The following is a 13,255-nucleotide window of genomic DNA, read 5'->3' on the forward strand; positions in this document are numbered from 1 at the left end:
ATGCTTCTCTTTACAGGTGTTATGTTGGGAAATTTAACATGTTCAAACCCTAAGCCAGTTTATGAATTCTCTAAGGATTCAACATGTTCAAGCCTTGCAGCATACAGTGAGATATGTTGCTAGTACTATTGGTTAAGAAATCTTACTTATGACTAATGATCAGCTTACTCTGCAGGATTTATGTGATTATGATTGGGTAACCTGTCCATCTTCAAGGAAGTTTATAACTGGATATGTTCTGCTCCTTGGTAATTCTCCATTTTCTTAGAAATATAAGAAGTATAGTACAACTTCCAAGAGCTCAGTTGAGGCTGAATACAGAGCCATGGGAGATACTGCAAGTGAAGTTTCCTGGTTAGTCAGGGTTCTTGAAGAGTTGGGTATGGGAAACTATGAGCTTGTTAAGCTGTTCTATGACAGTCAATTAGCTATTCACATAGCTAAGAACCTAGTCTTTCATGAAAGAACTAAGCATATTTAAGTGGATCGGACTGCCATTTTACCTGGGATAAAGTCCTAGAGGGCTTAATTAAGCTCACATACATTCGAACTGGATCGCAGCTTGCATATGTTTTTACCAATCAACTTTCTGTCTCACAGCCGCGGCTATTGTCCAAACTTGGCATGGTTTAATCACCTATGTCAAGTTTGAGAGGGAGGTTGTTGGACTACAAGATTCCAGTCAGCAGCAAAGTCAACTAGGGTCAGCATCATAGCCAGCAAGTTCCAGCTTAGCAAATTAGTTTGTCAGAAAGTTGTTAGAATTTTGTAACTAACTATTTTATAAATACCAAACTCATGCTGTAATTTCATCGATTCCATAATAATAATCTTCTATTTTCTTCTACAAGTGTCTCTCTCTTTATTTTTTCTCTCTATTTTCTGGAGATTTCTTCCAGACTGAAGTTCAACTGATGAACTTCAACAAAGTACGAGTAAATTTGAATCAACAGAGGTTTTTACGTAATGGATTGAGTTTAATTGTTTTCGTTAGTTGTTGTTGGTTCTAATGATGTAATCTTGAATTTAGTTTTTAATTTAGGCTAAAAAAAGTAATTAATTATGGTCGAAGTCTTTTAATATTTGATAGTTTAGAAGTAATCATTCTTTGAAAACTTGTCGAAAAAGAAAAAGCGGGTTGTTACATTTTTTCTTGAAATTGTGTTTAATGGTTTGATAAGGAAACGTGATGAATAATAGAAAGCTAGTTTTTTGTTACTTGTTCAAAAATGGATCGGATTACTCAATTTGAACAAAAATATCGTTTTCATTACAAAATAAATCAAAATTGTCAGAGTAGAGTCCAAGAGATTGTTTGCCGATACGTAAAATTCTAATTTGAGCGAAAAACAAAGAAGTTAAGTAATTCGGGCTAAGATTATCTGGCAACTGTAGACACCTAAAAATGACTCCCCAAAACCAAATCCGATTATGAATACCTTTCACTGTCATTATTAGTAGGGTTGAGTATTTAATCTTTGGAGTGCTTAAATCCATGTTCGATCCAATAAATTTCATAAACCAACCCATTTTCTAGCTCATTTCCCTAAACCATAACTTGCTTTCCTTTTTCGTATCCACATCACAAAACCGAAATGAAATGATTTTATGGCTATATAATTTTGATCCAATTATTATTTGTTTGGATAGGCCTTGAAATAAGCTTTCCAACCATATATTATAAGCCCAATTCCGAGCTATAACGAAAAAGATATGAGCAAAACATTAAACTCGGCCCAAAACCAACACCCTTCCACTAAACCAGCCATATCTTTAAATATACAAATTATTTTGACCTGATTCTGATTGCGTTGGAACGTAGACTTGATAATCTTTCCAATGATTTATTATATTTCTTATTCCGAGTTACGGATCAAAAGTTATCGCAATTTTAAAAACGGGTAAAAAACTAAAATTACCGCGCAGCAGCTAAAACGCCGCGACGCGGCAAATGCTGACGTGTCACGGGGCTTATTGCCGTGACACGGTGCCTTTTTTTTAATTCTGCACGTTTAATCCACCGTGTCACGGTTTTTTGCACCGTGTCACGGTGCCCATTCCGTGACACGGGGATGTTTTCCACGTACTTTTTTACCGTGACACGGTGTACTGTACCGTTCCACGGTGGACAATGCCGTGTCACAGTGCATGTGCTGTGACACGGGGCATCTCCGTGTCCTTTCCGCGCAAACCCTTCACGCGTCTTATCTCCCGTACCTTAATTATTTCCCGTGTCGCACTGTTTTCCACCGTGTCACAGGAGTGTGCCCCGTCTGACGGTGCCTGGCACCGTGTCACGGTGTTCTCTGCCGTGTTGCGGTGTTAATTTTTAGGGTTTTTATCTTTTTAGGGTTCCGTGTGTTCCCTCTGCTCATTTTCCCTATAAATAGAACCCCTCTTTCTACAGTTCGGGGCATCAAATAACTCTCTCTTCCTCTCTTTTACACCAAAAATCATTCTCTTCTCTCTCTTTCTCTTATTTTAAGCCTTAAACATATATTTCTAATTATACCATTCTTCCTTAAGCACTCCAAGGAGTTCATACAACACCCGAGGTTCCGTCCTTAAACCAAGGCGTGAAAGGTACCAATAACTGAGGGTTTGGACCAAATTAAATCTACATTTATTTAATTTAATTTTCATTTGATTTATATATTTTATTGAAGTTACTTACAATTTATTCATGATGTAGAGATTTAAAGGAACGCGCGGAATGTGAGTAATTAATTAATTTAATTACTCTTATTTATTTTATATTGCTAGTATCATGATTAGGTTAATTTATTATTCGATTTGACTAACGCTATTATTGTTAAATTGCTTCCAATATTATCTTTATTCTATAATTATTATGATCACCATATTGCATGTTTAAAGGTAATATGTAATTGAAAATCACGTCTAATAAGATAATTTGGACAACCGGTTTAGGTTCCTTTTTAATCTTGTTGTTTAATCAAGTGATCACTAATATTTTAGAATTATGTGTTGCATTAATATTAAACCAATTTAGCTTAATAATAGATTGGAGCAAATTGAATTTTTGTTTGTATGCCTTTGAGATCGCAGGAATACTTTTCACAATAAGAATCGAGTAGATGCCCATACGAGCGAATGTGATTCCATGACTCACTTCGTACCATCATCCCCGATCCTCCTTTCGTGGTTCCGAACCATATGGAGTTAGTAATCTCATGGATTATGAATGGGGTGTAACCTTCACGAGTCAATCGTTGTTGCCTTCGTTGTCCCTTATTCGTTGTTGCCTTTTATGATCCGTGAACGGTTTACAAGTTCCTTATAAACTTGTTGGCGGCTCTCTACTTTCCTTGTCCCTAATCGTATATGTCAATTCCCACTTCCTATGAGTACCAAGCATATTCACCATATGCTTAGCGTAGGCGCACATCAAACGACGCCTATAGCAACTGATTTTTCTCTCAAACTTTTAGGCAGTTTTGGTTTACTTTTTAGTTAGCTGGTGTTTTGTTTCTCTTTTAAGGCCTTTTTTTTTTAATAATTTCATGTTTAAGATAGTAGGTTTTGTTGGCTCCATATAAAAGGAGAAGAAAACCCTTGTATAAAAAGATTTCCCAATTTTAATTTTTGAATGATAACTTTCTCTCCTCTTGCATCTTTGTGAGTAATTTTAAATCATTGTTGTGCAATTTGCTTTTCAATAATCTTAACAAATTTTGTTTGAGTTAAGCTTGAAACCCTTATTAAATTGAACTCTGCATGTGTTTAGTGAATCAAGTTTATATTTTTACTGGGTTATTTGTTTTCTCATGAAAATCCCCATAAGATTCTAAACGACAATGAAAATGCCAAAATGGAGTAATTTTGGGGATATATAATTGACTCTCATGTCAATTATTTCTCATCACTACTGAAAGGAAACTTGTACCCAAATACTAGATTAATCGCTCTAATGAAATACATTTCACAGAAAACAAAACAAAACTACCTACCTTGTGAAAATGGGGAAAGATGGGATGGCCTGGTCACACAACCGTAGAGCAATTCTATCTGTGACCAATGACCCAAAAATTAGATTTCCACTGATCCAATAACATATGAGCGATATACATGGTCTCCAAAGTCTCCATTTGCATTTTATTTGTGTACTTAACTTGGGCTTGACTAGGCACATTGCATATATGTTTCAGCTTAAAAGTTAAAAAGGCTTGTTTTATATTGTGGAACAAGATTGTATTAAATCTAGTTAATTTATATGGACATATATAAAAGAAATGTACTTGCTGCTCAATCATAACAAACCAAACATCACATTTATTCATTACATAATCTATTGCATGTCCATTCACACAACTAACAATGTCACAAGGCTCAATAACATATATTTTCAAGGGAAATAAAATAAAATAAAACATTACAACAAACATAATACATATCACAAATTACAGCATACTACAAACATATGTAGCTGATCCACCCATGTTCTCATAGACTTTAGCAATGACACATCAAACAAAGCATAAATGGTTGATAATATAAATATGCATATTGATGCTTAAATTCAAGGCTTATTTGTCCTGGCGATGGTGATGATCATCGATTTCTTTGGCGAGTTTAAGTAATTCATCCATCAGAGAAGAAGGCTCAGGGACACCGGGGTGCTTCTTCTCGTACTCGAAGGTCCAAGTAACTAAGCTAAGTTCCTCACCTTTAGGTATCACTTGGTATGTAATAACAAAGGTGTTGTAGTCCTCCATCAAATCTCCTTCCAGCATTCTAAATTTGATTATTTTGTTCTTCTCGTCTACCACGTCTAGTACTTGCTTCCCTTTTTGAACCTTTCCATCTACAACATTATATGATTGCAATAATAAAGTTATATTTCAACATTTTAATATTACTCCAAGAAAAAAAAAATTGTGTCGGCAAATAATATATATATATATACAATTATACATCACCCAATAATTCTATTGACACTATACACAACCATATTTAACAAGCTTTTATGAATTTTGCAATTATGATATAAATGTGTCAGCAAATATATACATCCCCACTTATATTACAACAAAGGAATATTTTATGTCTCACAAATAATACCCCTTTGTTGCTATTAAAATTAACGGAACTAATAATTATACGACACTATTCGCAACTTTATATACTCCCTCCGTGTTTTAACAAGTGTTACAGTTTGACCAACCACTCATGCCGAGACACTACTTTGACTAGTAATTTATCTAATTATATGTTAGTAAAATCATAGGAAATTTAATAATATGAAAGTACACATTATAACCAATCCAACAATATATTATACAATAACATTTGTTTTTTTTTTTAATATATATTGGTAACTTAATTAAGTCAATACCATAATGTGAATAGTGAAAAAAGTCAAACTGTAAGACTTATTAAATCACGGAAGGAGTAAAATTGGTAAATTTTAAATTTAATTTTTTAGAGTAATAAAATTTTCTTAAAATTTTTTGGTAGTAAAAACCAATCCAAGAAATAATAATAATAATAATAATAATAATAATAATAATAATAATAATAATAATAATAATAATAATAATAATAATAATAATAATAATAATAATAATAATAATAATAATAATAATAATAATGGAAAAAAAAAACCTTTAATTTTTGGAAATCTACTTAAATAAAAAAAATCATAAAACATTTTTTTTTTGGTTGTCTGCTCGACCCGGCTATGTGATCAATACTTCCTCCGTTCTTTTTTACTTGACCCGCTTTGACTTTTACACTATTCACCACCTCTCCTTTAACCGTCTTTTGTGAATGATAGGTAAGGAAAAATATATTCATATGATATCTTCTTTAATTCGTCTCAATAAGTACTATCATAATATACAACTTTTATAATTTTTAATTTTGAAGAATTAAACTTATTGATCACTAAAGTTTTGCATTGGCAAGCGTGATAAAAGAAACAGGTCAAGTAAAAAAAACAGAGGAAGTATAATGTAAACACCTTCAACAACTCTCTTTCTCTAAAAGATTTCACTCCACCATGTTAAATCTCTTGATTGTTGATTCACACGTACAAATCTAAGAAGAGAAGTTTGTAAGGACGGAGGATGTATGCTATTAAAGGACATTTTAATCTGTTTTATAATAACTGACATATATAGTCAATCTTGACAATTATTTGCCTAATGCACAATTTTGACACTCATTTAAGTAATTATTTCTTTTGTTTCCTTTTTCTTTTATTATTTCATGGCCAAATTTTTAAAATTGAAACAAAAATTCTCATTAATATATGTAGTAAATAGTTATTATAAGTTTTGCTACTGCATAATAAAAAATGTTACTGTCAAATTTAAGTCTTGACGAATGTCGAAAATCAAAATAGGAACAACAAAATGATGAGGGAGAATATGTTAATAAATAATTTTGAAATGATTAATATTCTAAAAATTTACATTAAAACGGATTGTTATGAAATGAAAGGAGTAACATGTAATATGGAACAAAACGATTAAAATAGTTGTAGTAAAATTTGATTTATGAATAGTAAAAGAAACTCAAGCGTGTTAATCAATTGTTATGGAACGATAGGAGTACTACAAAACATACAAATTTAGTATCTTATGATATATTTTATATAAGATAAGGAGAAAGACCCTGAATGTACCTCAACTCTTACGGCTTATTTGGTCCAATATGTACGGATAAGAGCACTTTGAGAGTGAGGTGGGGGGGGGGGGGAGAACCCCCCTCAAAGTGTCTCTAGGGGACTAAAATCCTAACCTCAAAGTTAGAAAGTGTAATCTTTTCCATTAGTCCAAACTTAGCTTGGTATATCAGTAGTAATATTTATGCTTAGAATAATATACTACAATATTAGGATTGAGGAGGTACATTAAACATAGGCATTTGAGGTGATGACAGATTCATCACAATGTTATTATTATTATTATTATTATTATTATTATTATTATTATTATTATTACCAAACAAAATAATATACGCAATATATATATATATATAATATATATATATATATATATATATATATATATATATATATATATATATATATATATATATATGTGGTAAGAAGAATGCCCATCACTAGAAGATGGGATTGTAAGGGAAATCTCTCTTAAAGTATGCTTGGTGAGATTCGACCCCTGACCTCACGTCTGAAAGTTGGAGAACTTGACAAGTATTTTACTCTCCTATCTGAAATACTTTAGGCACTATATTATGTGACAGATGAGTATGAATTTTTCTTAAAGTATGAGTACATCCTAGTATAGAACAACTAAATTACATATTTACATACAATTAAATAGTGTAATGGTAAATAATGTAAGTAGGCCGGTTAGAACAATACCTAGAGTATAATTCCAGCAAATTTTAGATCCAGGTTTACCAAAAGAACCATGATGCAAATCACAGCCTTGAACAAACTCAGGATGAATGTTTGCGATGTCATGAGGCTTCTCTTGGAATAATTCATGGAAAGCATCACCTCCAGCAACTCTTATCTCTATCTCACCTTCTAGCTTACGTTTTAAACCTGCCATTCTTCTCAGTTAGCTTATTTTAATAGAAGGCAACTTACTATTATGAAAATATTGATTTGGTGATGAAATTAGTATGAGTCATGTAGGAAACAATGAGATCTCTTTATAGGAACTCTCATCTTTCTTTATGTCTATAATTTATGATGGTGCGTAATAAACTAATGTGAAGTAATACACCTGTACATGGACCATTTCAATTATCTTTCAATCTCTTTTTACTCCTCCGTGTGTTTTTTAAGTGACACATTTTTTTTAAACGGCCATTTTTTTTAAGTGACACTTTTTCTTTTAAAAATTTCTTACATTTTAATAACATATCTTCACCCCACTATTTCTTACTTTATCATTTCTCACTCCTTTCATGGTTCCCACTTTCTCTCACATTCTTTTACTTTATCATTTCTCACTCCTCCAACCTACCCCACTAATATCTTATTTTATTAAAGTCAATAAAATCTCTTAAAACTACGTATTGGTCAAACTATGTCACTTAAAAAAAACACGGACGGAGTATAAATTAAACTAAAATATTTCTTCCGTTTCATAATATATTACTCTCTATGTTCCGTAAAATAGTTCTCATTTCTCAAATTGTACGAGAATTTTTAAATCGGATAGCGCTAGCTAAGCTTGTAATTATTGTAGCTCCCCAAAAGCTCATCTGACCCAAGGTAGTACGTATACTCTATAAAAGTAAATTAGATAAGTACAACAACAATAATAAATAAACACAAAGCAAAGTTTCATATGCGGTTGGCCGCAATATAATTTTCTTTTTATTTTTTCTCTCTTCTCTATCTCCTATTCTCTTTCCCGTTTTCTTCTTTCCACCTAATTAAACACAATGGCGGAGCTATGAAGGGGCCTGGGTGGCACCGACCCCACCATTAGTTTATTTTTTTTAAAATTTTATTAAGTAAAAGATGTAAATTTATAGGTTAAATACAATTTTAATGTAATAAATAACATCAAATTAGCTTTGTCATAATGATAGTGCATTGAATTTGAGTTAAAAGTCTTGGGTTCAAGCCTTTATACAAGAATTTTATTTTTAATTTTTATTTAGTGCCCTCCACCTTAAATATTCTACATCCGCCACTGCCTAAACACACCCTTTCCCAAATTCTCTTCTATCTCTCCTCTCTCCTCTTTCTCTCTCCTATTTTCATCTTTTCTAGCTAGCCCACTCAAATAAAACAAGTTAAATTGAGCAGCGGTGGTAGGGGGTAAGGAAGCTCCTCGTACTCCGTCGCCGAAAAACAAGCTAGAGGTTTAAAGGCCAAATTCAGCCAGAGAGTTTTTATGGTTGAATTTGGCCTTTTTAGCCATATTTCAAGTGAAATTCGAAGCCAATGTTAATTTTGAGGTATTTGTTCGATTTAATTTTTTTAACAATTTTAATGTTTGTTAGTGGTACAGGAGTTGGTGATGGTGTGTTGTAGTTTAAGGTTTTGAGGACGGCTGTTGAGAAATGTTGGTGTTGGTGGTCGTTACGGTGGGTTTGAGTGTGGGTTTATTGTTACTAGGTTGGGGGCTACTAAGGGTTATCAGGTTGGTAAGGGGTTACTAGGTCGATTAGGGGTTACTAGGTAGAGGGTTACTAGGGGTTACTACGTCAGGGGTTACTAGGTCGGTTAGGGGTTACTAGGATTGCTAGGTCAATTAGGGGTTACTTGGGCCGGGGTTACTAGGTCTTTTAGGGGTTACTGGGGGTTACTAGGTTAGAGGTTATTAGGTCGGTCAGGGGTTACAAGGTTAGGAGTTACTAGATCAGTTAGGGGTTACTTGGTCAGGGGTTACTTTGTCTGGGGGTTACTTAAGTGGGGTTACTTGAGGGGTTAGTAGAGGAGTTATTAATATGGCACCTTGCCGCATCGTACGGTCAGCCGCACCAAAAACACGTCGATAAATAAATTGGAAAACCCAAAGAATTTTGTATGGAAAAAAATTAGGGTTGTTTTTGGTAACTAGTTTTTTTGAGCAAAATTAGCCTATTTGACCAACATTATCTTATTGACAACTAAATAACCTAATTTAAGGTGTTTGGTGCGAAGTTTATTTAAAGAGTTTATTCCACTAAATAAGTTCTTTTTCAAAGGGAGCTTTTTCAATTAAATTATTAAATTTTTATGGTGAAATGACACTTATATCCCTATTTAATTAAAAATCTTATATGAACTACCTACCCCACAATTAGCTTATTAGTTATTTCACATAATCAATCAGTTATTTACCAAACACTTTTCTATAATAAGCTAATAAAATAAGTTAGTCAAATCAGTTAATACAACCAACTAGTTAAAATCAGCTACTCGTAACACAATCAGGTTCAGCTTTTCGCTTTCAATTTTTCCCCAAACACGGCCTAGGAAAAAAAGCATATGTTCTTTATTCGTATAGAAATTTTAAAAATCTTCCATATGACAAAAATTTCAACCAAATTGGCGAAACTTTAACATAAATTTTATATTTAAAAAAAAAAAATTAAATATCCAATATGACGAACTTTTTCAACCATAACTTTAGTATATTTTGCTATAACCTTCAGCATCATCATATCATCCAACAACAATTTGCGCCTCCTACGAAATGTCATAACATCTTTAAAATTCAATATGACGAAATTCAACAACAAAATAAGATATTAGTAAAATGAATAAATAACTCTAATTTTTAGTTGGCAAAAAATATAATACTTCACATTCTACTTTGTATTTTTTTTATTACTAGGGCCCTTAACGCAATCCGGCGCTTCATAGCTAGCTATAACTGGAAATTCTTTCAGTTTGGCGTGGTTAGTAGTTAGTATCGTTAATTAGAAAAACATACGTAAACAAATATTTTTAAAGGTATTAATGTCCATACGCTATTCTTAAAAGTTTTTAAAAAAAAAACCAGTAACAATTTTTTTTTTTTGACAGCTGGGAAATAAAGCAGGACTAAGTTATCTCTATCTCATTTTCCTGGCATGAGTTGCCAGATTATGAGCTCTAGAGGTAACACTCCTAGGAACATAGTAGCAGCAAACATAAGTTAGAGTCGAACATAAAGAAAGGATATCCGAAATTAAATTGTGTAGATCCTTGGGAGCCTGCTGTGGATTCCGTAAAGCTTCAACGCTCAGTCTGCTATCAGATCTGATTTCTAACTGCTTGAATCATTGGAGAGCAAGCAGCTCGCATTGAAGGGCCGAATTGCTTATAACGCGCTTGCTTCCTTCCTGTAACAAGGCTTCCTCTTTTGTGATTACCTATCCTACTGCCGCAGAATCTAACTTCCCAAGAGCTTTCTTCCAAGCTCCGTCCACTGTTACCACTACTATTTCTTGTTTATCATGCGTTCCTCTTTGCCAATAGTTCAAATTCCCATTTCCCTGGCCCAAGGATGCCATCTTTTTTGTGGCATACCCTAACAAGAAAGTTCCCTTCGACACCATGCTTAGCGCTTCCTTAATTATTTGCATTACTCGGGTGGGAGAAGTACTAGCAGTTTTGAAAATAATGTCATTCCTGTGCTTCCAGATAGCCTACATACTTCCAGCAAACGCGGGGAATTCTCTCTGCTTTTTAAAAGCATAGGCTAACATATTCTTTAACCACGTCTCCACCGGTAGTAGGCTATCTTGTACCCAATTCCTAAGGGACCACAGAGCCACACTCTCTTGGTAAACTCACAATCTCTGAAGAGGTGAGACGGCGATTCTCTTTCTTTGTTGCATAGAACACACTCTGTACTTACACTTATTACACCCCTTTTCTCAAGCCCTGTACAACAACTGCACGCATCTTGAATAATCTTCCAGCTAGTAGTAGCCAACTCGGCAGCAGGCTCAGCTTCCAAAAATCTTTCCAAAAAGGAGACCATTCTCCCCCTCTCGATGCCCCGCCAACCACCTATACCCTGATTTCATAGTGTAATCCCCATTATTCGTTCCTCCCCAAAGAATTACATCCTCCTTCTCAATTCTGGGGTTGAGTAGAGAGGATGAGATTCACATCATCAGTACTAAAAAGTCTCTAAACTATCCCTGATTTCCATTCCCCTCTTTCATTCATCAACTCAGCTACTCTTCCATAATATCTCCTATCCTCCTCACTAGTCCCATCCTTCATTCTTACCATCCGTGCTGCACTCCATCTATCCCCTTCACTTCTCACATCTCAGCCCCTTCCTATCTTATACTAGAAGCCCTCCCTCATAATAGTTGTTGTTTTCACCATACCTCTAAAATCCCACGAGGACCTACATGGTTTTTTCTCCTTTCTCCCCCAATCTATTGGTGAAATTCCATAATTCCCAGTAAAAAGCTTGCTCACCAGAGAACTCCTATTATTATGTATTCTCCAAGCTTGCTTTAGAATCATTGCTTGGTTGAGGTTGTGCACATTTCTCAGACCTAGTCCTCCCTCCACCTTGTGTCTTTCCAGAACCTCTCTTTTCTTCCAGTAGATTGGCCTTTTATCTTTTGAACCAGCCCTGAAGAACTTTAAACATAGGGAGCTAATTTTACCCAAGATCCTCTTCGGCAGCAGGTATATGGAGATCATGTGCGCCGTCACTGCCACCAGGATAGAATTAATTAGCAGGAGCCTGCCCGCTTGGGATAAGGCGGTGAAGTTCCACGAGAGTATCTTATTCGAGATCTTGTCTACTAGATTGTCAAACTGAGATAGACTTCTTCCATCTATATCCATAGGGCATCCTAGATATACTCCAAAGGACGATCTGCTTGCCATACCTATGGATTTCCTTAGAATTCTCACAAATGTTGATGGAGTATTCGAGTTGAACATGACAAAAGATTTTTTTACACTAACTACCTCTCCTGAGATCACATAGAAATCCTCTAGAACCTTCCTCAGCTCCTTGCATTCTTTCATACTCGGCTCGAAAAAGATCAACGCGTCGTCTGCAAAAAATAAGTGAGAAACGGATGGACATCTTCTGGAAATCTTGATCCCGACAATTCTTCCCTGTTCCTGGAGCCAACTTAGCCTCGTTGACAGAACTTCCATACATAGGATAAAAAGATAGGGGGAAAGCAGGTCTACCTGTCTCAGACCTGCCCTTGGGTAGAACCGGTCAGATTGGTCGCCATTCACAAGGATTGCGTAACTGACCGTAGAGATGCATTGACTAACCCACTGAATCCAACATTTTGGGAAAAAACATTGCCCTCAGTATGTCTATGATGAAATCCCATCGGATCCTATCATAAGCCTTATTCAGGTCGATCTTCATCACTCCTGCAAAGATTCCATCCTTTCACTTCTTTCCCTTAATGAACTGGATGAGCTCATGACCCATTAGAGCGCTATCGGTGATCAATCTTCCAGGAACGAAGGCATTTTAAAAGTCTCCAACCACCTCTTATAGAATCGGTTTCAACATGTTCACCAGACACTTGGAGACTACCTTGTAAATAGTATTGCAAAGCCCGATCGGTCATAACAGGTCCACCTTGTTTGCATTTTCCTCCTTCGGGATTAGGCATATGAAAGTCTTATTCCACTCCTTTAGAATGTGGCCTCCTTTGAAGAAACTATTTACCGCCAGAAAAATGTCACCTCCCATGATCTGCTAGTATTTTTGAAAGACTATTGGGGGTTATCCATCAGGTCCTGGGGCCTTCATCGGTTTCATGTTAAACACCGCTTTTTTTGCCTCCTCTCTTGTGAATTCCCCACTAAGGTGTGACAGATAGTATT

General features: G+C 34.8%; 1 protein-coding gene across 1 annotated transcript; it reads right to left on the reverse strand.

Annotated features, from left to right (window-relative positions):
* Positions 1 to 4,270: 4,270 nt before the first annotated feature.
* Positions 4,271 to 7,682, reverse strand: LOC110711335 (MLP-like protein 43). Its single transcript, XM_021889712.1, has 2 exons — positions 7,355 to 7,682; positions 4,271 to 4,825 (listed from the first exon to the last, which is right to left on the reverse strand). The coding sequence occupies exons 1-2, from the start codon at positions 7,545 to 7,547 to the stop codon at positions 4,548 to 4,550; spliced, it is 471 nt and encodes a 156-aa protein (XP_021745404.1). The 5' UTR covers positions 7,548 to 7,682; the 3' UTR covers positions 4,271 to 4,547.
* Between the last annotated feature and the right edge of the window lie 5,573 nt (positions 7,683 to 13,255).

Source organism: Chenopodium quinoa, unplaced genomic scaffold, assembly GCF_001683475.1.
Source record: "Chenopodium quinoa cultivar QQ74 unplaced genomic scaffold, ASM168347v1, whole genome shotgun sequence".
In the NCBI taxonomy this organism is placed as follows: Eukaryota; Viridiplantae; Streptophyta; class Magnoliopsida; order Caryophyllales; family Amaranthaceae; genus Chenopodium; species Chenopodium quinoa.